Here is a 24,581-nt window from a genome sequence, read left to right on the forward strand (position 1 = left end):
ACATAAAGCCTATCAGATCAGTAAGAAGAAATGAGATTACTTCTCAAAAATCCTGTGATCTCATCAAATTAGCAGTTTCCACATCTGCACAGGCATAGTCACAGGCAAATCCAAGAGAACCATGAGTCCAGAAGCTGTCACAAGCTTGGTCTCCTCTCAGGACAGGTCTCTGGTTGTGGGGCTCTTTAAGTTGTTTGAAAGCATGAATCATGGTCCTCCTCTTCCAGGAAGCCTTCTCTGAAATCCCCAACGCTATATTTTCCCAGTCATGGTATTTATCTCACAGAACAGTTAAGTTTTGCCCCTCCTGGACTGTGAACTTCTATGATATTCATCTCATACCCAACTGTATCTCCAGCACTTGGCACCGCATATAGCAAACAGCAGGCATTCATAAAGTAACTTGCTCACTTATTCAACAAGTTTCTAAGCACCCACCATGCGCCAGGCATGGTGCCAGATCCTGGGAATGGAGTGGTGAATAAGACAAAAGTGATCCTTCCCCAAACAAAATTGACAAAAGGTAAAACATAGACATGCAAGCATAGTGAGGACATGTTGCAGTGAAGAAAAATAGTCAAGGAGAACTTAACACATTCTGGAAGGTCCTGAAAATGTAATGTTTAAACTGACATTTGAAGAATGAGAAGCAATTAGTTGGGGGAGAGACCTCCAGGTGAAAGGAATTGCAAAGGCCTTTGGAATTTGACTCATTTTGGAATTTGGAACTAAGGGAAAGCTAAGAGTAGTTCCCCAGGGACTAGATCATATAAGGCAGGCTGGGAAGGATGAAACTCTTTCTTAAGAGAAACAGGAAGTCGCTGGAGAGTTTGATGCAAAAATTTGTGTTTCCATAGCGCTGGGGTGGGGAGGGCAGAGGCAGAGGGAGTTATCAAGGCACTCAGGGGTCTCTGTGTGGTCTCAGAGGGCAGAGCAATGGAGAGAATCTAAGGTCCCCTTCCATATATCTTTTATCTTGATGTTTAATTTACATAAAATACACAGATCTTAAGTGCACGGTTCAAATTTTCACTTACGTACTGTGCCCACCACCCCAATCAAGATATAAATACTTTAGCAGGCCCTGCCTCCTCCAAATATAACTACTAATCTCCATCACCAAGGTTAGTTTTGCCTGTTTTTGAGTTTCATGTAGATGTAATCATACAGTATATACTCTTCTGTGTCTGGTTTCTTTCACTTATCATGATGTCTGTGAGATTTATTTATGTCGTGTAGAGCAAGTTTGGTTTTTTTTTCACTGTATTCCATTGATAAATATACCACTATTTATTCATTCTACTGTTGGACATTTATTTCCAGGTTTTGGCTATTATGACTTACACTATGAGCATTCTTACATGTCTTTTGGGGGACATAAGCCAATCACTTCTACTGAGTATGTACCCAACAGTGAAACTGCTGGGTCATAAATATACATATTTAGCTTTAGTAGATCCTGCCCATTAGTTTTCCAAAATGGTTATACCGATTTACACTCCTACCATTAAAGTCTGGAACGCTCAGTTCATCCATGTCCTCACCAACACTTCACATTATGGTCTTTTTTTTTTTTTTTTTTTTTTGGCTGCGTGGCTTGTGGCCTCTTAGTTCCCCAACCAGGGATCAAACCCGTGCCCCCTGCAGTGGAAGCATGGAGTCTTAACCACTGGACAGCCAGGGAAGTCCCAACATCATGGGTCTTTTATGGCATCTCATTGTGGTTTTTTTTTTTTTTTTGGCGGCACCCCTCAGCTTGGGGATATTAGTTCCCCGACTAGGGGAACTAGGGGAACCACTGAACTGCCAGGGAATTCCCTCCTTGTGGTTTTTTTGTTTTTTTGTTTTTTAATTTTTTATTTATTTATTTATGTTTGGCTGTGTTGGGTCTTCATTGCTGTGCGAGGGCTTTCTCTAATTGCGGCAAGCGGGGGTCACTCTTCATCGCGGTGCGCGGACCTCTCACTATCGCGGCCTCTCTTGTTGCGGAGAACAGGCTCCAGACGCGCAGGCTCAGTAGTTGTGGCTCATGGGCCCAGTTGCTCCCCGGCATATGGGATCTTCCCAGACCGGGGCTCGAACCCGTGTCCCCTGCATTGGTAGGCAGATTCTCAACCACTGCGCCACCAGGGAAGCCCCCTCCTTGTGGTTTTAATTTGCATTTTTTGATGACAAAAAGTATTAAAAACCTTTTCATATGTTTATTAGATATTTATTAGACAGAACTTATTGTCTGTTCAAGATTTTAAAAATTGAATTGTTGGTCCTTTAAAAAAACTGGTTTGTAATTCTTTATATATTCTGGATTATGAGCCCTTTCATGGCTAATATTCCATAATGCAAGTATCTTCTCCCAGGCTGTGGCTCCCATTTTCACTCTCTTGATATCTTTTGATAAAACAAATTTTTAGTCTTAATGAAGTCCAATTTCTCTTTCATGGTTATCACTTTTTTTTTTCATGGCTATCACTTTTTGTGTCTTTTTTGCCTACTCCAAGGTCTTGCATATATGCCCTTATTTTTTCTCAGAAATGTTTTGTAGTTTTGTAGTTTCCAGTGTAGAGATCTTGCACATCTTTCATTAGATTGCTAGATATTTGATTTTTTGGCGGCTACTATTATAAATGGTAATATTTTAACTTTTCATTTTCTAATGACTTGTTGCTTGTGCGTAGAGACAAGCAATTTTTGTAGCTGTTGATAATTCACCTATTAATTGCAGCAGTTTGTAGATAGGTTTGGATTTTATACATACCCCACTGTGTCATGTTAAAAATGATAGTTTTCTTTTTCCCAATCTTTATACCTTTCTTTCTTTTTCATTCCTTATTGCACTAGCTAGGACAGCCAATATAATGCTGAATATAAGTGACGCTAACTGACACCAGTCACAAGAGGAGTGTTCAACATTTCACCATTACATGTGATGCTGGTGTACATTTTTTGTAAATGTCTTTTATTATATTAGGAAGTTCTCATCTATTCCCAATTTCCTGAGTTTTTAAAATCTCTTTTTGAAAGGCTGAAGACGGTGTGCACACCCAGTTTGTTCATGGGGGGTGTAGAGAGGATCCAATGTGAAAAGATGTCAGCCTGCTCCATTAGGTACCCTGGGGCTCATGCCAGCAATTGTTGGGATACTGCCAGCCTTTCCACCAACAGTCTCTGTGGCTCATCATTGCCAGGTCATCTGTAGTTGGCTGTTACAGACATTACTTGCACCCACTAATATTGGTTCTATACTTCCCTGCCTCCTTAAGTGAGAACAAGGGAAGTTCAAGTTGGGATAATGCAAAAATGAGCATGTCTGACAGTTCCTTTCTATTCCTGGGAAAAGAAAAAGCAGCTATCTTCTGACTGTGCTAGGAATAGACACCAGGACAGTGGCCTATCTCCGTTCAATGGAAGTCTGAAGACTGCAGGATTTCCAGATTTAAACCAAGTAGCAGCTGAAAGAAAAAAGTAAGCTGGCTTAGACACTAGGTATGCTTTGAGCATAAGTCATGACCTGGGATGATGAAAGCTGCAGAGCAAATCCATTGACAGTCTGGAAACCAGACATAGAGAGGCATCTGACCCAGGAACACATCCAGGGAGAGGATATAAGAAGTATGGACAGGCTTGGCATTTCTTGCTTTGTCAAGAAGCCCTCTAGATACTTGCAGAGAATAGGCCTGAGGTTCTGATCATTCACAACTACAGATAAACCCAGTGCCAGGTTACAAGCAGCTCCAAGGCCTAGTCCCTGCGGGAGCTGAGCTGGATCTCCAGGCTGTCTGGAGCAGCAGCAGTGCTGGACGCAAATTCACTGCTGCTGAACACCAGCTCACGGCCCTGCGACTTATTTTTACATCTGTGACTCAGAGGCCTAGACCAGGACTGAGGCCTTGGGGAGAGAGAGGCCCTGCTTCGGGGTTGGCTCTTGCGAGCAGCATGGGTCTGGTTGTTTGACACCATGATCACATCCATTTCAGACCATAGTTGCAGTGATACCATTGCCAGTAGGACACAGTCTCTTGAGGCCTCCATATTAGATGCCTTCTCTAAGACACGTGATATAACCTGGCAGTCAGATTTGTATTCCCAAAAATTCATTCTGGCTACTGCATAGAAAATGAATTGGAAGAGTGTAGTATGGGTGGAGGGTGACCAACGAAGAGGCTATTACGGTAGTACAGGCAAGAGTTGATGGTGCTGGACTTCTCTGGTGGCGCAGTGGTTAAGAATCCGCCTGCCAATGCAGGGGACATGAGTTCAAGCCCTGGTCTGGGAAGATCCCACAGAGTTGCCTCAGAGCAACTAAGCCCACGTGTCACAACTACTGAGCCTGCGCTCTAGAGCCCGTGTGCTACAACTACTGAAGCCCGCGCGCCTAGAGCCCATGCTCCGCAACAAGAGAAGCCACCGCAGTGAGAGGCCCGCGCACTGCAACGAAAAGTAGCCCCCGCTCGACACAACTAGAGAAAGCCCTCACGCAGCAACAAAGACCCAACGCAGCGGGGGGGGGGGGGGGGAAAGGGTTGACGGTACTTCACACTCGAGTAGAGGCAAACAGATTTCTCGTTCAAGACGGTAAACCAACTACAAAAGTTTACCTTTTCCTTTAAGACTACATTAAATTGTCAGTAAATGACTAAGATGATATTTATAATATAAATAGAATTGGGCAGGGAGGAATCTGTGAGGTATTTTTCAACAAATTTCTAGATTGATTAGAGCAGATGAAAGAAGTACGGTGACCCAGGGCAGAACAGAGGGTGCTGTCGCCTGGACCACACCCGGGGGTGCTATTGTGCAGGAGGAGCCACTTGCCTGAAACTCTGAAATGCTTCAGCCTCTGAAGCAGGAGGTACGACAGAGGGCAAGCGTGAGAAGGGGGCTTGGAAACAGGAAAACTAATCTAAGGTCTGTCTGCACAGCAAGCAGTGAACAATCTTGTTTCTCACTGCAGTTAGAATGACCTATAATTAGACAACACACTCCTAGGAAAAACAAAACAAGTACAAGGAAGATTCTTTCCTGCAGGTATGGTGTTTCTGTGGATCTGGAAACACTGGCACCTCTGAACAAGCCCTCAGAGACCTCAAAGATAAAGATCACAACTTAGAGCATTTGTCAGATGACAAATCCTGGCCACACCCAGAGCTCCAGGGCAACTCTTCTGCTTCCTTCCAATAAGAGATAAGCAAGAATTGTCAGATATTTGAATAAAGTCTACTACAGGAAGTCTACTACCAAGATTAACAACCTTGGTTAAAAAAAACTAAGAAACACAAAGGTTCGATTCGATAGTCTTTATTTTTTTTTACTTTATTTATTTAAAAAAATTTTTCTGGCTGCACTGTGCGGCATGCAGAATCTTAGTTCCCTGACGAGGGATCGAACCTGTGCCCCCTGCAGTGGGAGCGCAGAGTCTTAACCACTGGACCACCAGGGAAGTCCTCCTCAATTGGACAGCTTTTACATTTGAGTAAGAGGGAGATCTAGCGAAAGAACAGGGTGGGTAACATCAAAGAAATTATCTAAGAAGTAATAAGAGAAAGAGCTAAAGGAAAGGTACGAATCTTTAAGTCAAAAGGGTCTACATGGGAGTTCCCTGGTGGTCTAGTGGTTAGGATTCAGCGCTTTCACTGCTGTGGCCCAGGTTCAATTCCTGGTCAGGGAATTCCCACAAGCCATGCCGCACCCCTCCCCCCCACAAAAACAAAAAAGAGGAAAAAACACATCATCTATCATGGGAAAAAAATCAAATTGGCATCAGACTTAGCACCACTGCATGTAAGATGAACAGTCAGCAATTGAGCTAAGAATGATTTTTACATTTTTAAAAGGTTGTTAAATAAAAAAAAAAGAGGAAGATGTGACAGAGAACTTACTATCTGGTCCTGTATACTTTTTAAGAAAGCTCCCTAAGTAAGAATTCTAACAAGAAAATGGAAAACATGGCATCCAGGAAACTGTGACTCTAACCCAGGAGAGCAATGAAGAGAAATCCCAGGATCCTAAGTTTCCTGAAGATCTCGAAAGCAACATGTTTGTATAACCTTTCGCAGAATGGCCAAAGTTTATAGTACAATAGTCTCTAGGAAAAAAGGAGACTTCATAGACTAAATCAAATGATAGTTAACAGTTTGGAAAAACTTTATTATATGATGAAGGCAACAAATACAAGCAAAAAAGAACATTCAGAAACTCCCGGAAAATCAAAAAGCTGTAGGGAAAATAATGGTCCAAGGAAAAAGTGGTCTAAATGAGATTTGAAAATTGGTGAGCTCAAGAAGAATGGAGTAGATCCCAATTAATAGAGGATATGAGAGAGAGCACAAGAGAACAAATACACACGTGCAAGAGCCAATCAGAAATTCTACAGATGGGCTTCCCTGGTGGTCCAGTGGTTAAGGCTCCACGCTCCCAGTGAAGGGGCATGGGTTTAATCCCCGGTCAGGGAATTAAGATACCGCATGCCGCCAGGTGCAGTCAAAAGAAAAAAAAATTATATGGAAAAATATTGTGAACAAAAACAAAACCAAGATAAAATACAAACTTCAGGATAGTGGTTTCCTTTTGGGTGAAGCAGAAATGGAATAAGGGAGTGGTAATACATAGATGCAGGTTGTTGGTAATGCTCTAGTTTTTGGGTTAAGTGACAGGTTCAGTTACTCATATTATGGCTCACATATCCTTTTGCATATATGAAATGTGAAAAAGGAAAAAGATAAAGGAAAAACAATCTAAAAATTGAAAAAAGGCAAGGTCCAGTCATGAAGCAAATTAAAATGTAGATGATCTTAAGAAACTGATGGAATCCAGAAAAAGACAATTTATTTAATCTTGATCATAGTAATATATATGTATTTTTGAAAGGTACAGTATTTATGGTTCTAGAACTGTAGAGAAGGCACATCACTTGGCTCTGTGAAGAAGAATTCTTATAAAATCATATCAGAATATTATTGGTCTTCAGCTTTTAAAGTCAACCAACATGTGAAAAAGGCAACTTTTAGTGGCGGGAAGAATAAAACATTCTGTAAAAAGGAAATACAGACAGGGTTTGTACTACTTGGCTCATCCATAAAAAATATTTACTTAGTTGCAATGAGTATTACTAGCCGTAATTAAGTGTTATAGTAAGTATATTAAGAGGATACAGAGCAAGGATGTGTGAATTTCTGTGTGTGTGTATGGGGGGAATTAAGAGAGTAAATCTATATATCAGGAGGTCCGTAGTTGATAAACACATGAAAATAACAAAGTAAAGAACAGTTTACACAGGCTCTTCCTACTGACATATTAACAAAAGGGGGGACGTGGGTATGGTGCGCACACACACATACACGATCTGGAGAGGGACACTTTCTGGAAGAATACGGATAAGCTGTTAATAGTATTTGCCTTTAAGGAAGAGAAGTAGACAAACTGTATACTATTTTGTTTCATTTGTAGTAACTATGCACAGGTATTATTGAATTAAAGAAAAACTTTTTTCCCTTAATAAAGAAAAGAGCTCCTGTAAATAACCAAGAACACTAACATCAGAGGAGACAAATAAAGAATATTTATAAAAAGTTCACAGAACAGGAAATATTAATACCAAACTCATTTAACAATGTTCAACCTCCCTCAAAGTGAAATGCATGGGGTACTGAAATAACACTTTTCGTTCATCAGACCGGCAAACGTACTCAAAAGTTTGCTAATGCCGTACTGGTGATTGTATAGGGTAATAAGCACCCTGAAAAACCAGTTGAAGTGTAAATTGCTATAAACTCTATTGAAAGGGACACAGGAATATTTATTAGAATTATGAAGTTATGTCTCCAGTTATGCAGAATCTCCAGTGATTAGTTTATCTTACAGATACATTCATCTATTTGTGAAATGACTCATGAAGGGTCATTCCAGCACTGCTCGGACTAGCAAAAATTGGAAACAACCTAGCTCCATGTGAAGAGGGTATCTGTAGGTCTGAGGGACAGTGAGAAAAGGGAAACAGCTTTTCATTGGAAATCCTATTAAATTATTTTTGAACTGTTTGAATGCATACATTAAAGCCTCAGCCAGAGGAACAATCCACTGAGGAGACCAAACCACAAAGGCCTCTGCAGCAGATTCAGTACTGGAAGGCTAGGCCATATGTTCTAACTATCAGGGAGCAGGGAGAACCACTCCGGGTTACTGCACTGGCTTCCTAACTGGCCTCCCTACTAATTTATTCTCAACACAGCAGCCAGAGATTCTTTTTATTTTTATTTTTTAAAATTTATTTATTTATTTTAAATCCAAAGATGTGCATTTGGAAGAGATTCACTGACAATTGTAGCAGAAGTGCCAATTTTTTTTTTGGGCTGCACCTCGAGGATTGTGGGATCTTAGTTCCCTGACCAGGGACTGAACCCAGACCCACAGCAGTGAAAGTGCTGAGTCCTAACCATTGGACCACCAGGGAATTCCCCAGAGATGATGATGATTATTTTTTAAAATATTTATTTATTTTGGCTGCACCAGGTCTTAGTTGCAGCACACAGGATTTTCGTTGCGGCACGCGGACTCTTAGTTGCAGCATGCAGGCTTCTTAGTTGCGGCATGTGGGTTTCTTAGTTGCAGCATGCATGCGGGATCTAGTTCCTCAACCAGAGATCAAACCTGGGCCCCCTGCATTGGGAGTGCGGAGTCTTACCCACTGGACCACCAGGGAAGTCCCAGAGATTCTTTTAAAATGTAAGTCAGATTGTCACTCTTCCATTCAAAACCCTACAATTGCTTCCCATCTCAGAACAAATGACAATCATTACAGTGTACTCCACTATTCCTTCCCTGTCCAGTCTCCACTGACACTCTAACCTCATATTCTACAAGCCTCTCCTCCCTCACTCCACTCCAGCAATACTAGGTTCACTCCTGCTTCAGGGTCTTTGCAGCTAAAATTTCTTCTGCTTGAACATCCAATCAGCTTCTTGAGTCATTTCTCAAATGTCAGCTTCCTAACCTATTTTAAATTCACCCAGCAATCCACCCTCAAGCCCACACACCCTTTCTTGTCCCCCGCTTCTTGGCTTTTTCTCCATAGATCTTAAGCATCTTTTTTTTGGCCACACTACACAGCTTGCGGGATCCTAGTTCCCTGACCAGGGACTGAACCAGGGCCCCTGCAGTGAAAGCGCCGAGTCCTAACCACTAGACCATCAGGGAATTCCCTTAAGCATCTTCTTAACATACTTTATATAAATTTTACTCATTTCTCTCCTCCCAGAATACAAGCTCCAAGGTTTATTTTGTTCACTGTTGCTTACCCTGCAAATGAACTATACCTCTTCTACATAAGGGCTCAATAAAGATTTGTTGAATAAATAATTTCCCCTTTTCCACAGAAAATCAGTAAAATTAAAAACAAAAGACTAGGGGTAGCAAGGGATGATTGATTGTTAGCATGACTGAGGGCTTTCATTATTAGCCTTTGTGAGGCATTTAGATTAAAACACATGCATACACATCTCTTACCAAAATAATTAAACGTTTTAAAAATAAAAGCGGTATTAGATATATTTAGAAAGTAGAATTTGGGACTTCCCAGGGGCTTCCAATGCAAGGGACACAGGTTTGATCCCTGGTTGGGGAACTAAGCCCATGCGCCACAACTACTGAGCCCGCACACTCTGGAGCCTGTGTGCTACAACTAGGAAGAAGCCTGCGCGCCACAATGAAAGATCCCGTGTGCCACAATTAAGACCTGACGCAGCCAAAAATAAATAAATAAAATAAAATAAAAGTTAAAAAAAGAGAGAAAGAATTGATAGAAATTGGTAACAGGCATGAAGCTGGTGCAGAACTGAAGATAAATGGAGTGTCAAAGGTGACTTCCACATTTCCAGCACAGTCGGGTTAGTAGATGGTGTTGCTACCTACTGGATCAAGAACACTGGAAGAAAAGCAGAGAGAAGATCATCACTTCAGTTTGGGGAACGTTACATTTGAGAGGCTACTATAAGACCTTCAAGCACAGGTATCAGGAAGTCAGATCCAGGGACTTTCCTGGCGGTCCAGTGGTTAGGACTCAGCGCTTTAACTGCTGTGGCCCCAAGTTCAATCCCTGGTCGGGGAACTAAGATTCCGCAAGCCTTGCGGCTCGGCCAAAGGAAAAGTCAGATCCAGACTCAGAAAAGATCTGTGCTAGATAAATGAATGTGAGAATAACTCCGTGTAGTTAAGGCCAGAGAGAGTATGCAGCTTAAAAAGAGGGTGGAAAAAAAAAAGCAAACTTATCTGGCAGGAGAGATAACAAGATCACAAAGTTGGTTTTCCCAGTGTGAGGCTTTTCCGGATGTGCTGACCCCTGTGATTTCCCCAAATGTGGGAAACTCCACTGCATAATTTGTGGTAGTGTTGTGTGTGGGGAACAGAAGGGAGAAGAGAAAAAAGCTAAAGTTGAACCCTGAGGAACACTATTATTTCAAAATGGGGTGACTGAAGAAGTAGAATTAGGCAGACCAAGGAGCAGTAGCTAGAGAGGGTGGGAGGAAAAGTAGATGAGTATGGCAGCCAGGAAGACAAGAGTATTTTCAGAAGGGAGAGGTAGACTGTATGGAATGCTTCTGTAAAACAAGTAAGAGAGGAAAACTTTGAAAGGCTCACTGGAGATCATTAGTGACCTTACCAAGAACTGTTTCAGTGGTGTATGAAGTAGAACAAGTGGGTTAAGAAGTGAAAGGGAGATCAGGCATCTAGATAGTTCAAGAGCTAAGGAGGAACTGGTAGGATGTAGGATGCAAGGATAATTTTCTTAAAAAAGAAGTCTGTAACATAATAAATGCTACATAGTTACAATTATGGGCATACTTCATTTTATTGTGCTTTGCAGATATTGCTTTTACAAATGGGAAGTTCTGTGGCAACCCTGCATCAAGCAAGTCTATCGGCACCGTTTTCCCAACAGCATCATTTTAAAATAAAGGTACAGGGCTTCCCCTGGTGGCGCAGTGGTTCGGAATCTGCCTGCTAATGCAGGGGACACAGGTTCGAGCCCTGGTCTGGGAAGATCCCACATGCCGCGGAGCAACTAGGCCCGTGAGCCACAACTGCTGAGCCTGCGCGTCTGGAGCTTGTGCTCCGCAACAAGAGAGGCCGCGATAGTGAGAGGCCCGCGCACCGCGATGAAGAGTGGCCCCCACTCGCCGCAACTAGAGAAAGCCCTCGCACAGAAATGAAGACCCAACACAGCCATAAATAAATAAATAAATAAATAAATTTTAAAAAAAGGTACATACATTGTTTTTTAGGCATAATGCTATATTATTGCACATTTAATAGACAAACGTACAGTGTAAATCTAACTTTATATATACTAGGAAAGAAAAAAATTCGTGTGACTCACTTTATTGTGATATTTGCTTTACTGGGGTCTGGATCTAAACCCGCAATATCTCCAAGTTACGTCTGTATATATAAATATATGAATATTAACACATTAATATGCTATATAATATGCTAGCATTATAATTAAATGCGAATGGAAAGGATCCTTTATCAAGGAAGAAGTTGAAGACACAAAGAGGTAATTCAGTAATGGGAATGGTGGGAGTTAGGGAGCCAGAGCACAAGCAGTTTTTTGATACGTGGTCTTTTCTCTGTTTTTATAGGACAGCCAGGAAAAGGCTGGATGCATATGTTAGAGAGTGTGGTAATTGCCTGAGGCAGTTTCCATCCAATGTCTTCTAGTTCTCTTTGAAATGGATAGCAGGGCCATTTGCTGACTACAGAGAGGTGATTACAGAAAAGTACTAAGTTTTGCTGGCAATGTTGAGGGCCAGGAGAGAGCAGTAATCAGATTTAGAGTGGTACTAATGTATTCAATTGTGATTCTCTTCTGCAGGACACAACCCTCTGAGTGAATACTGACCATGTGGATGGTTGGATGCTTTCAGGGTTGAAGTTTCTCTAGGCAAGAGCACAAAAAGCTCAAAGGAGGAGCAAGGGAGTTTAAGGTTATTTGTAAGATAATGATAGTTCAAGGAGTCTAGGCTGGTTGGAGATGGTGGTAGGGAAAGTAGAAGAAAGATGGAAGCTAACGAATCCAAAGTAGAAAGATTCCTGACCTGGAGATCTGCACCAAGCTAAAAGCAGTTACTGAGCAAAGGAGTGGTTAGGTCACTCTATGTGTGTATGTACTTATTTATTATTTCTTGAGCAAGCCAGTTGGGAGATCAAAGTGTAGGGTGTCTAAATCCATGATTCAGAGATGATGCAGTTGAGGTTGATGGACAAGGTCCAGGTGTGTCTACAGGTTTGGGCAGAAGGAGGTGAGAAGAAAAGGTCAGAGGGAAAGGAACAGGGGCCAGGGTGTAGGATGGGTCCAGGAAAGTTAACACAGCAGGCCTGACTCCTATCCTTTATAAAGACTGCTTACAAGTTTGGCCCTCGGCTGACATCTGGAAACTAGGATTTGAGGAGGGTTTCCATCATTCCCAGAACTGGTAAGAGTGGCTCACTGTGCCTAAACTGTACAGTCAACGTAGTGTATTTGTGCTTTACTTCTGGGAGTCTGGGATTTTAGTATGTGCCACGCAGAAGATGCCTAAATAACCAGACCCCGATCAAAACCCTGGGCCCGTGAGCCACAACTACTGAGCCTGCGCGTCTGGAGCCTGTGCTCCGCAACAGGAGAGGCCGCGACAGTGAAAGGCCCGCGCACCGCGATGAAGAGTGGCCCCCGCTCGCCGCAACTAGAGAAAGCCCTCGCACAGAAACGAAGACCCAACACAGCCAAAAATAAATAAATAAAATTAAAAAAAAAAGAAAAATCCCTGGGCCCTCAGTTGCTGATGAGCTTCCCTGGTAGACAACATTCCACACATATTGGAACAATTCTTTGCTGGGGGAATGAAGTACATCCTCTGTGACACCACTTTCAAAGTCCCCTCTGAAAGTCTGAGCCTGGTTTACTCCAGACTTTGCCCATACACCCTTTCCTTAGCTCAATTTTGCTTTGCATCTTTTTGCTGTAAGAATCATAGCCATGAGCATGATTATCTTGGGGACTCCCAACACAGATGGGTAAGCCACACAGATGAAGTCAGATGGAAGGATGGAGGTATAGAGGAAGAGAAAGGAAGGAATAATTTTTTTAAGAAGATGGGAGTAATCAGGTAACCAGGAGAGCGAGAGGATCACATAAGCCTGAACGGAGTTAAGTAGGGGTTTTACCAGAAAGGGAGGGAGCAAGGACACCAAGTCTACATCCTGAACATAGGTTTGTAGGGCAAGCAATACTCCAGTGCTGCCACTGGGAAGGGTGGTAGGTGGAGCAGCGTCCTTAGGGAAAAGGCTAGGCCCACAGAGGAGGATTAACCCTGCATCTGCTCTAACATACACACCTGTGTCTACATCTATAGCACATGAGAGTTTGCTAGTACTTTTTTCTTAGTTACAAATTCCTTGCTGTCGCACACTAGTGGGGAGCAGCACCATAGCTGGGTACTACCATCTTTCACAATATTCCAAGTCCTTAAGAGGTATAAGTCAGTGTTCCTCTTACCCACTCTAACTTCAGCTTCTCTTGTGGAGGAAAAAACTGTGTCAGCATTATTTTAACAGCCAAAAGCTAGAAATGACCCAAATGCGGTATCAACAGCAGAATGGATAAATCGTGGTCTGTTAACACAATGGAATATTACACTGCAACGAAAACGAACGGTCCACAGCCAAATGCAAGAATATGGATGGATCTCACAAACACAATGTTGAGCAAAGAAGCTAAGCACAAAAGCGTATATGCTGTATAATTCCATTTATGTAAAGAACAAACAAGCAAAAGCAATCTAAGCTGTTAGAAGTCAGGATAGTGGTTACCCTTGAGGGGGTGGGGGCTACTGGAAGGGAGTTTTAAGGGGGCTTCTGGGTACTGTTTACATAGGTAATCATGATATGTGTGCTTTTCTGTGTGCATAATCATACTTTAAAACAGTGCTACTCAATACACGAAGTGAAAAAAGCAAGTTTCACAATAGTACGTATACTATGAATCTATTTTTGCTGAAAAGCACATGCCTGTACAGAACAATGCCAGGTTGAATATATAGCCAAATAGTGTTACCAATGGTTAGCCCTGAATGGTGGGATGGTAGATTTTCTTTCTTCTTTTATCTATTTTTGAAAACCATCTTCCATACTGCTCATATCCTTTTTACAGTGTATTACTTCTACAAAAAATGAAACTATACCTCATTCCTTTGTAAACTGAAATCTGCAAAGCTCCAAAACCCATTCTGGGACAAAAGAAATGCTATTAAACACTGGGGAATGGAGTAAGGGATAACTGTCACCCAATAAACCCATTAAAAGAAATTTACAAAACAATTTCAGCACAAGCAAAATCCTGAACTGCAATGTTGGGATTTGCATTCTCATCAACAATCCTGTGTGAGGCCAGCACCCGAGGATTATAAGGATTAAGTGAGTACCAGGATAACAGAAGCACACTCCAGACATCTAGTCAACATGTTCCTGTTCTCTGTGCTGGGATGACTGTAAGCCAGTCACTGGAATTCATTACAGCCTCGCCTTGGCCCAGGCTTCTCACACTTCCTCAAATTGGCATTCTTGGCTCTCCGCTCTTCCACTCCCAGGCTGCTCTTCAAGTTTAGAGGCAAAGGCAAGACTCTCTGGGCCGTGAGCTCCTTGCTGGCCACTCTCAGTTGTTTCTGTGCACCTAAACTATGAGTCACTCTGTGAAAGCCTTATTATTAAACTGAAATGTGCTTTGGCCTCACAGAGCTGCTTTGTTTCTTTATAAACCACAACACAGACACCAGTGCATTTTAAAGCATTTCCCTAAAAATCAACATTATGAACTAGAATCAGATTCAGGTTGATTTTGATATGTTTATGAGCTAAACCTGAAAACATTTTTATCAGTCAGCCAAGTCTGTTAAAATACGAACCGGACTGGAATTTAAAGAACACCCATATAACGGGCACAGCTTGGCACCATCACTGAGAACAGAAACCACATTAGATTCATAGTCTCATCATGTGCTCTTGGAGCCAGATTTCAAACTGTCTCAAAAACCACAAGCTCGCTTTTACTAACCCTGGCTCTGAAGAACAGGATAAAAACTTCTGCGTCACTCCTCCTCAGGAGGCTGGTTTGACCCCCCCAAGAGCAGGGCCTGGGACCTGCATCTTTAGCTGCCCCGTGTACACACTAGCTGACTGGCTCGCTGCTGCTGGCCTCCAAGTCTCTGCTGCTCAAAGCTACACTCTCCCTTACTTCCCTCACCTGACTAGCTCCTATGCCAATAAGTTGTCCCAGTGTCTCTATATTGGGAGAAGCTAAGGCAGCCTGCTCTGAGCAAATCCCCATTAAGCACACCCAGATTCAGAGATTAACGGTGCTACTTTACTTCCTTAAGTTTGATTCCGATTGTACTCATACTTGTCTTTTTTTTTTTAATGTTTTTAATTAATTTTTTATTTTTTGTCTGTGTTGGATCTTCCTTTCTGTGCGAGGGCTTCCTCTAGCTGCGGCAAGCGGGGGTCACTCTTCATCGCGGTGCGCGGCCTCTCTTATTGCGGAGCACAGGCTCCAGACGCGCAGGCTCAGTAGTTGTGGCTCAGGGGCTTAGTTGCTCCGCGGCATGTGGGATCTTCCCAGACCAGGGCCCGAACCCGTGTCCCCTGCATTGGCAGGCAGATTCTCAACGACTGCGCCAGCAAGGAAGCCCCTTTTTTTAAAAAAATTAATTTTTATTTTTTTGGCTGTGTTGGGTCTTCGTTTCTGTGCGAGGGTTTTCTCTAGTTGCGGCAAGCGGGGGCCACTCTTCATCGCGGTGCGCGGGCCTCTCACTATCGCGGCCTCTCTTGTTGCGGAGCACAGGTTCCAGACGCGCAGGCTCAGTAGCTGTGGCGCACGAGCCTAGTTGCTCCGCGGCATGTGGGATCTTCCCAGACCAGGGCTCGAACCCGTGTCCCCTGCATTGGCAGGTGGATTCTCAACCACTGCGCCACTAGGGAAGCCCTGTCATCTTTTAAAATCACAAAGTAGGTAAACTAAGCAAACTGGTTGACATCTGAGCTCTTCTAAGAGCTCACTCACCTTCATTACTTTATTCTGTGACACTCTCCCCACTGTCACTACTTAAACCAGCTTATAGTCTCTGAATAGGGCAGGGGGATCCTGTAACAATGAATCCAGACATGATTAGATGTGAGCTATTACCACAGGGCTGTGCAGAAAGAGTAGCTTTTCTTTCAGGCAGACAACCCATGGAGACAGGGACAAAAGCCATGTAAAATTGAGACACAGAAACAACCAACACACACTCATTTCCTATATGCTAGGAACGGAGCCTCGGTACTCAAAGCAGCCTAACCCTAGAGGAAACAAGTCTCAATTTTCCTGTTTCCCCTTAGATTCTGTCCTGCAGTAAATGCTCCCCTGTTCCATTTAGTTCTTTCCCACTCTTCATGCTGGAGTCACAACTTAGATATACTGAATTTGGAAGGACAGAGAAATGATAAAATAGTTCTACATGGAAACATCACCAAGGCCCTTACAAGGAGGGGGGCTAGATTAGATGAGTCAGCTGTGATGTTTTAAAATTGGCTTTCTAAACCTGGCTGATCAGAACTACCTGTGGGACTTAGGCAGATTCCCAGGTTTCACTGCAGAACTTCAGAATCAGACTCTCCAAGTGCGGGGCATGGGAATTTGTACTTTAAAAAAATGCTCCTCAGGTGATTCTGGTATGAGATTTATGAACTACTGACAGAGAACAGGATGAAATGATAATTCCTATGTGATAATGAGTTTCCAAAATGTTGACAGTACTCCTGCAAGTAAAGTCCTTTTCCTTTTATATACCATGTAAAGATTCTTTAGTAAAGTTTTATTAAAAATTTTGGGGGAAAAATTAATTCCCCACTCATTGTCTTCCCATGTAGAGGGACTTTAGTCAGTATTTCTCAAAGTGGAAGGGTCACTGCTGCACTTTGGGCTTGATAATCAATTATGGCACCGTCTAGCATAGCACAGAACATTTACCATCCTGGCCCTTACTCTTAAATGCCAGTGGTGGTCCCGAGTCATTGTGATAACCAAAACACCTGCTTTCTCATCCCTAAATGCTCCCCGAATGTCAGTTCACTCCTGATTAAGATCCACTGAGCTGAATTAACATTCCTGACCACTCTCCCTACCCCTCACATTAAGTCGTGCTTTTGGAAGGAGAAATGGTCTATCCAAAGACAAGTTTCAGCGGAATCAGCCCTTCCCTTTTTCGCCTTTTGCACCTGCTTGCCCACAGAGGGTGCATTCTAGCCTAAGGTTTCCAGCTTGGCCTGTGCCTGGTTGGCTTAGTCTCCTCACATCATGGATTGTAACTCAGGAGCTGTCTGTACTCTAGGAGGGGGAGAAAGGGCTTCCAGCTTTAAACACAACACTGTATAAATCCTAGGAAAACAAATTAATTTAGCTATTTTAGGGAATATAAACATGACCATAATTCCATTCTTACATGTTAAAGATGCCCTTCACTATACTTCTTTCTACTGTAAGAAAATATTAGTGTTTAAAGAGAAAGAACTTTGACGAACATTTTTTATTGAACAGTTTTATTCTGTCTTAGAATGAAAACCTTTTTAATATTGTAAGGTGCACTGCAGGTATGTCATGCTGCCGGTTATTACTGGGGTACCAAATGCCCTAGTCAATGACCCAGAGGGCTTGGAAAATGCATGAATTCATACTTTCAGAGCATGTAGAACTGGTATTTACAGTTTTTTTTTTTTCAAACCAGCCCAGGACATCTCAAATAGTCTACACAGGCATTGCCATAGCACTTTCTTTGATGTTCAGAATGCCTCAGAAATGTGTTCAATGCCATGATTTGTGGGTCCTCCAAAAGATTTTGTTGTTAAAATGCAAGCAAACAGTATTAAACAATATTATCTAAACTATGGCTGCCAAGTACTGGACCTTAATAATGAAACCAAATTACAAAACATTTTCTTGTAGAGCTACACAAAAGATATAAAATTAAAATTAAAATAAAAAATCTCAACCACCTTTATATACTCCAATTCTCCTACAGTGCAGTTTTCCATATCTTTATCACTACTGAATATTTTAAGGAGAAAGTTAACAAAAATCAAAATAGATAAAAGTATTTAAACTTTGGATCCCTTTATTCCACGGCCTTCATAAAAACACAAAGTGGCCAGATTTTTTTTTCCACTATAGCTTAAAATATCAAAAAGATTTACTAATAATTTTAGCAATGAACTCTATACTGAGTCATTTGTGGGTCACAGGCCTAAGGACCAGTGTTATGATATCTTACAGGTTGCCAAAATAATTTCTAACACTCTGAATCCTCTTGAAATATAATGGAAAGAGTCAAGGTATCACAACAAAATTCCAGGCATATCAGGAAGAACAGGTTAATTGACACCTAGTTTTATTGTCTTAAAAAAGGGGGGGGGGTTACTTATTTGAAAATACAGCTAAGTACATTCTTATCTATGATTATTTACATTTGTATACTGAAAATATCTATTATGTGGATAAATCCTGTGATATGCCATTTGCTACAAAATAAAGTTCTTACAATGAGCATAAGTAATTTACCCTTTTTAGATAATGAAAGAATGTATCAAATCTTCATTTACGTTCCAAACATTTAAAAAAAAAATAAAAATCAACAATCTTAAGCCTGAAAAGCTATGAAAAAAAGACCCACCCATACCTCTGCTCCTCAGCACATCAACTTCTGCAAGGACACAGTATGTTTGCTGACTTTAAAATGTTTATTCTTTAAAAAATTAGTTGCTTTTTATACAGCTATACAAAGTTCTTAATGTTTCTTTGGCAATGGAATATAATGGAATTTTACAACTATATAAAAAAGTTACCTTTGCCTAAGAAACAGTATTTACTGTGTGTACATAGTTGACTGACAAAATTCTCTACCATCCAGCACCCTAATTGACGAAGTAAGCTACCTCAGAAGGGTTATTACAGGATTTCCAAAAAAAGAAAGAAAGAAAGAAAGAAAAAGAAAGATATAGACAGACACACAGACACATAGACACACAGACCCTTCCTTCTGTGGCTCAAAACAGTATCACGGCCCTATCTGCAGGCAACTCACAATAATTGCCAAATACAATTTAGTGATAAGAAAAATCCTTTCAGTGATGAAAAAATACTTATAAGTTCCACTGGAGTACTGCTTTAGTTTAACTATACATAAGAAATTACTTAACCTTCTGCTATTCCAAATATATTTAATGCTCATTTATTAAGATGAGCCTTCCCTCCCACCCCCAAAATTAACTGTATTGTATCTTTGAAATTAAGCAGAAAAACAAACAAACAAACAAACAAACAAAAACCCAGTGCTGGTGACAAATATACAGCAAATTCACTTTTTCATTCTTCTCAAAGACTGAAACCAATTCTCAGGACCACGAAGAGCTAAAAATCCATCTATTTTCAAAGACTTGTTTGCAGACTATGCAGCAACTTTGTTGTCTTTCTAAAAAGGAAAAAAAAAATTAGCTCATGTTTCAAACTATTGGGGTTTATTAATAAGTATTTCTTTTAAATTTGCTTTAAGTATATTTTTCATAACCTTTAAATATATCCTCCTCTTACTTTCATGTATAAATTCGTTTCACTGATTTCCAGGAAACACTTTTTATAACTTACACACCCAGCAGTAGCTCATTATTTGTTAACTGTATTTTCCAGTTAGTAGAGGTTAAAGCAGTGGTACTGTGGGCTTGTCCTAGCAAGAAGGCCCCCTGCTAAGATACAGGCACACCCTACTACCTTTGGTGCTGTCCTAATAATTAAAAAAAAAAATTAAGCCTTCAACATAGTAGTCAAACTCATCAAATACAACTGACAACATATTTTGGAAGAAGATAAATAAAATTCCCGAGTCTTTGATATCTTTACTAAGCAATAAAATATCCAGGCGGTAAAATAACATTTCTCTTCTCCAGTTTCATGTCAGGAGAAAGCAATGATTTGGAAATTCATTTCAAAAGGACAACATTTAAATCTGAAATAAGTTCTGAAAATCAGAGCGCTGCCTGGGAAATGTTTTTAAAGGCAACCAGGGAGAAAGCAATAAAAATCTCAAGGAGCCTCTAGCTTTCCAGTGAGATTAATCCTAAACCAAATGACTATACACAGAGCCAAGGGCTTCTTTTTTCCTCAGAACTAGTTGCTACCACGTACCTGATTTTTACTGCTGATTCTCACCCTGCCTGTTAGATATACACACTGCCTATGTTAAAAACTTAATTTTATCTGCGTATACAACACCAAACCATTTGTACAATGTTATTAAATTAGAATACAAATGGCATGGTATAAGTTGATGCAGAAAGAAATAAGCTGAAGATGATCCTGATGTCTGTCCCCCACCAATGCCAACCTTCACATGCCCTGTTTTTTTTTTTTTTACCTTTCAGAAAGCTGTATGATCAATCCAGACCTTTTAGGGTTCAAAAGCTGTGATTTTCTGAAAGGTAAAAAAAGAAAGCGAGAAAGAAAGGGAAAGAGGGAGGGAAAAGGGAGAAGGAGATAGAGAAGTAGCAGGAAGGAAAGGAGAAAATAAAAGGGGAAAGGGAGAGAGACAGTACCATGCTGAGTCATTTCAGATACCTTGTCATCTCTGAACCCTCTCTGAGGAAACACAGACTCAAATGAAAGGCAACCTGTCTCACCCACCATGGCGGCTTAACCTCCTTAGAAGCAGCGTATAAAATAGGAGTGGGCCACTCTCTCATTATCCCCAGCCTGATCTCCCAGACCCCAAAAAAGAAAGAAAAGAAAAAGCACCATAGGACCAAACTTACCACAAGTTTATGTTTCTAACATTATCCTTAAGGAAAACTCAGAAGCCAAAGAGTAAATTTTGGCTAAGCTTATACCTAGATCAAGAGAGTTAACTCCTCTGGGTCCTTGGTTTCCTAACTATCTATTGGAGTAGGGTGGGAGAGAAGTTCTAGTTTGACTGATATTTCTAAGGAGTTCTAAAAAAATATATATGATCCTATCTTTACCCATGTTTTCATTAAACAACCAGATCTGCTTATAATGTTCATGTCAGTGGAGCATAAAGCACAAAGCTAACCCATTACATGAAGGCTGCTGCAAATGCCACTGTACTTCATCTCTGAGAAGAAGTATTAGATGCTTCAGAAGCAAGTATAATCTTTGAAGGTAAATTTCCTTTATGTAATAGTGGTCCATCACTACTTCCACCTTTAAAGGCGCCAGATGCTATGATTTAGAAGGAACAGGCTGCTGAGAAGGTCCGGGATCTAGTGGCAGACAGAAGGATCATTCAACTTTGGAATGGACAATCAATGGCTAGCCACACTGATGGACCTTCAGCCTCACTGAAGTAACTTATTCCTAATCAACATGCTAAGTACTTACTTCAAGCCCACTATGGCTCCATGCTGAGATAGGTGTTCTGGTGGAAAGAAAAGTAAAATACATATTCACTAATGCCAAGAGGCTCCCATCCAGTTGGCGATGCAGAACAAAACAAAACACATGAAATAGGGGATATAAGTATATGTAAAATGTGTGGTGATGAAAGCAGATACCACAGGAAGTCAGAAAAGGAAGAAATCAGTGGAGGAAGGAAGAGAAGTTTCTAAGGATAGAGCAAACCTTCGGCAAGATTGAAACGAAGCCCCTGTCTTTCAGCTATGTCTGTCTTCCCACTGGATTATAAATTTCAAGAAGGCTGGGACTGCATGTGTTTTGTTACCACCAATGTCCAGCATAGAGCTTGGCATATATGAAGAATTCAATATATTTGGTCAATGAATGAAGTCAGAGTTGGAATCAAGCAGTGTGTATAAAGAAATGACCATGAGTCAACTGCTTGAATCAGATAGGTTAAAGGGTAATAATAAATGAGGCTGGATATATCCAGTGGGACCCTTTCAGAGTAAAACGAGCAGGCAGTGCAATGTCACATTAGAACCTTCTAGCCATCAGCCTGAGGTCTAGTGAATCTATCACTCCTTGAAACACCCAAGCATAGGTTGAACTATCTGTCAGGGATACACTAGTGTGGATAAAGCCTCATGCAGACAATCTCTACAATGCATTCTAATTCTACAATATATATGATAGGAGTTTTAACTAAAGGCTCAAAATGGCTGAACAGTGAGACACGGCCTCAAAACGAAGGTTTGCATTAATAAGTGCATATTCTATGCACACAGTGGTTATTCAAAGGTTTACTGATGACTGCTCAGATAAAGGGAATTAATGGTCCAGTCTTAGACAACATGACAGCTAATTTTTTCAAATATATGAAAAATCATCATGAAGAAGAGTATATATATTCTGTGTATAGACAAGGGTAGAGTTAAACTAATAAGTTTAGAAGATAGAGGGAAAAAGATTTTTGTTCAAATTCTGTGTGTGTCTGTGAAATCCTAATAATTAGAGCACCCTTGGGGTGGGATGGATGCTCTTAGAAAGAGTAATAAGTTCCCAGCCTTCATAAAGGACACCAACAGAAGAGGTTTTTGGTTTGGCCAGGAGGTCACAACTCTCAGATGCTTTCCAACTCTGAGACTTTAATGGTCTTTAAAAGGTGTATCTGAAATAAAACTGTGCAAAACTGAGGGCCAGAAAGGTTTAACAACTCAACTGAGGTCATACTAGCAAAAATTACTAAAATTCTCATCAGGATCAAGGTCTAATTTAAACGTACTTTTTCTCAAACCAAGCTGACTCAATGTGGTCTTCAACAGGAGTTGCCATAGGTTCTTCAACAGGTAGCTGATATGCCTGAAGTGAGGTAAAGAGAAACTGAAGGTCTAAAGACCAATCAGTGGGTTATTATGGTAGTTGGCAGAAACGCCTCAAAGGAATGAACATGGTGATGTGGAAATGGCCCATGATCATGGATACCTCCACAGCCTGGGAGACAAAAAGAACACCAAACTGAGATGATGGGAAAGTGAGAAGATGATGAGGACATTCTGAGGAAGGTTAAGTTGATCACAGGACACAATGCAAGTAAATATAGAAAAATATAAGTGAAAGCATACAAGGTCCAAGTTGAAAAACCGATTAGAAGCTATGAATAGAAAAGCTCAGAAATGGGAGAGGGAAATTGCTGCAGGAGAGGAGAGAGGGAGAGCTCAAGCCTATGCTAGAGTGCAAACATGAACACAATGGAGCAAACTGAACATTGCAGGCAGAAGGAATGGGTAAAAAGGTCGTGAGATAGGAATAAGCTTGGCACTAAACAAGAGCAAGAAGACCCACATATCTGTAGCAGAATGAATGAAGAAAAGGGCAGTCCCACTGGCAGCAAGATCTAGAGCAAGTACTAGACCTCTCATCTGGAGAAACAGGCAGATCATGAAGCACCTTATAGGCTGTGTTGAGGAACATACGTTATTTTTATAAAGAGAAAAATAACAAAAGTGTTAAAAAAACAAAAAGCAGGAAGAAAGACTCCAAGTTGGGTGGGCAGTTATCAGTGTCAAATATTGCAGAGTAGTTAAGGGCAAATATTTGTGAAAAGGCTACTGAATTCTGTAAGCAAAGGTCACTGGCAACCTCAAGAGGAGTAACAGTGGCAAGGAAGAGGAGTTCTGTAGTTCCTAAGACACAGTCCCCTAGTTGGAATGGCCATTTTGCAAGTTAGAAGTGCTGAAGCTACATCAGGCTGCATCTACCATGGCTGGATATCCTGAGCTAACGACTTGAGGCTAATTTTCAGCAGCCTTGGCTGTGATGACACAATATCAAAGGCATCAAAATTAACAGAACAGATCCAAAAGCCACTAACAATGACCCTTCAAGAAGGATCTCAACAATGACCAGTTTTAAATATTGAATAATGAAATTCCTGCTAGCAGGTCTTTTTGTTGCTTTTCCTTTTCTTTTTATTTTTTTAATAATTTTTTAAAAAAATTTATTTTTGGCTGCTTTGGGTCTTTGTTGCTGTGCGCGGGCTTTCTCTAGTTGCAGCGAGCAGGCTCTACTCTGTTGCGGTGCGCGGGCTTCTCATTGCGGTGGCTTCTCTTGCTGCAGAGCAGGGCTCTAGGGTGTGTGGGCTTCAGTAGTTGTGGCGTGCAGGCTTAGCAGCTGTGGCTCACGGGCTTCAGCAGTTGTGGCACACAGGCTCAGTAGTTGTGGCACACGGGCTTAGTTGCTCCGCAGCATGTGGGATCTTCCCGGACCAGGGCTCGAACCCATGTCCCCTGCGCTGGCAAGTGGATTCTTAATCACTGCGCCACCAGGGAAGTCCCGGTCTTTTTGTCTCTAGCTGCCCTATGTAATTCCTAGTAGACTTCTTTATGATGGGATTTTGATCGTTTCTTTGATTATATACCTTCCTCTCCACTATCCCTAAAATTGATGACTAGGATAGTAACACTGACTTAAAGACCCCTTTAAATATGTTCTTCCTAGATTCTCTTGGTATTGAAGCATACTTTGTAAATATGAAATAAAGGTGATACAATATGGCTCTTTTTTGCACTGTATAATATCTTTTAGTGATCCCCTGTGCCTCCAACAACAACAACAA

The 24,581-nt window shown here is 41.3% G+C and overlaps 1 protein-coding gene and 1 pseudogene across 10 annotated transcripts in view; one reads left to right on the forward strand and one right to left on the reverse strand.

The window, feature by feature from the left end:
- Positions 1–10,252: 10,252 nt before the first annotated feature.
- LOC118886019 lies at positions 10,253–10,399 on the forward strand (annotated as a pseudogene).
- Positions 10,400–18,426: 8,027 nt separating this feature from the next.
- LSM14A (LSM14A mRNA processing body assembly factor) overlaps positions 18,427–24,581 on the reverse strand; it is a 49,158-nt gene continuing 43,003 nt past the window's right edge. For 2 of the 10 annotated variants that reach the window (XM_036832737.1, XM_036832729.1), the window contains 3 exons: positions 22,749–22,854; positions 21,449–21,485; positions 18,427–19,529 (listed from right to left, as the gene is read on the reverse strand). In XM_036832737.1, the coding sequence (XP_036688632.1) occupies positions 19,487–19,529; positions 21,449–21,485; positions 22,749–22,854 (186 nt within the window). In that variant the 3' untranslated portion in view covers positions 18,427–19,486. The other 8 variants (XM_036832736.1, XM_036832738.1, XM_036832731.1 and 5 more) reach the window with 7 other exon arrangements.

The sequence above is a fragment of the Balaenoptera musculus genome, chromosome 19 (assembly GCF_009873245.2).
Source record: "Balaenoptera musculus isolate JJ_BM4_2016_0621 chromosome 19, mBalMus1.pri.v3, whole genome shotgun sequence".
Taxonomy (NCBI): domain Eukaryota; kingdom Metazoa; phylum Chordata; class Mammalia; order Artiodactyla; family Balaenopteridae; genus Balaenoptera; species Balaenoptera musculus.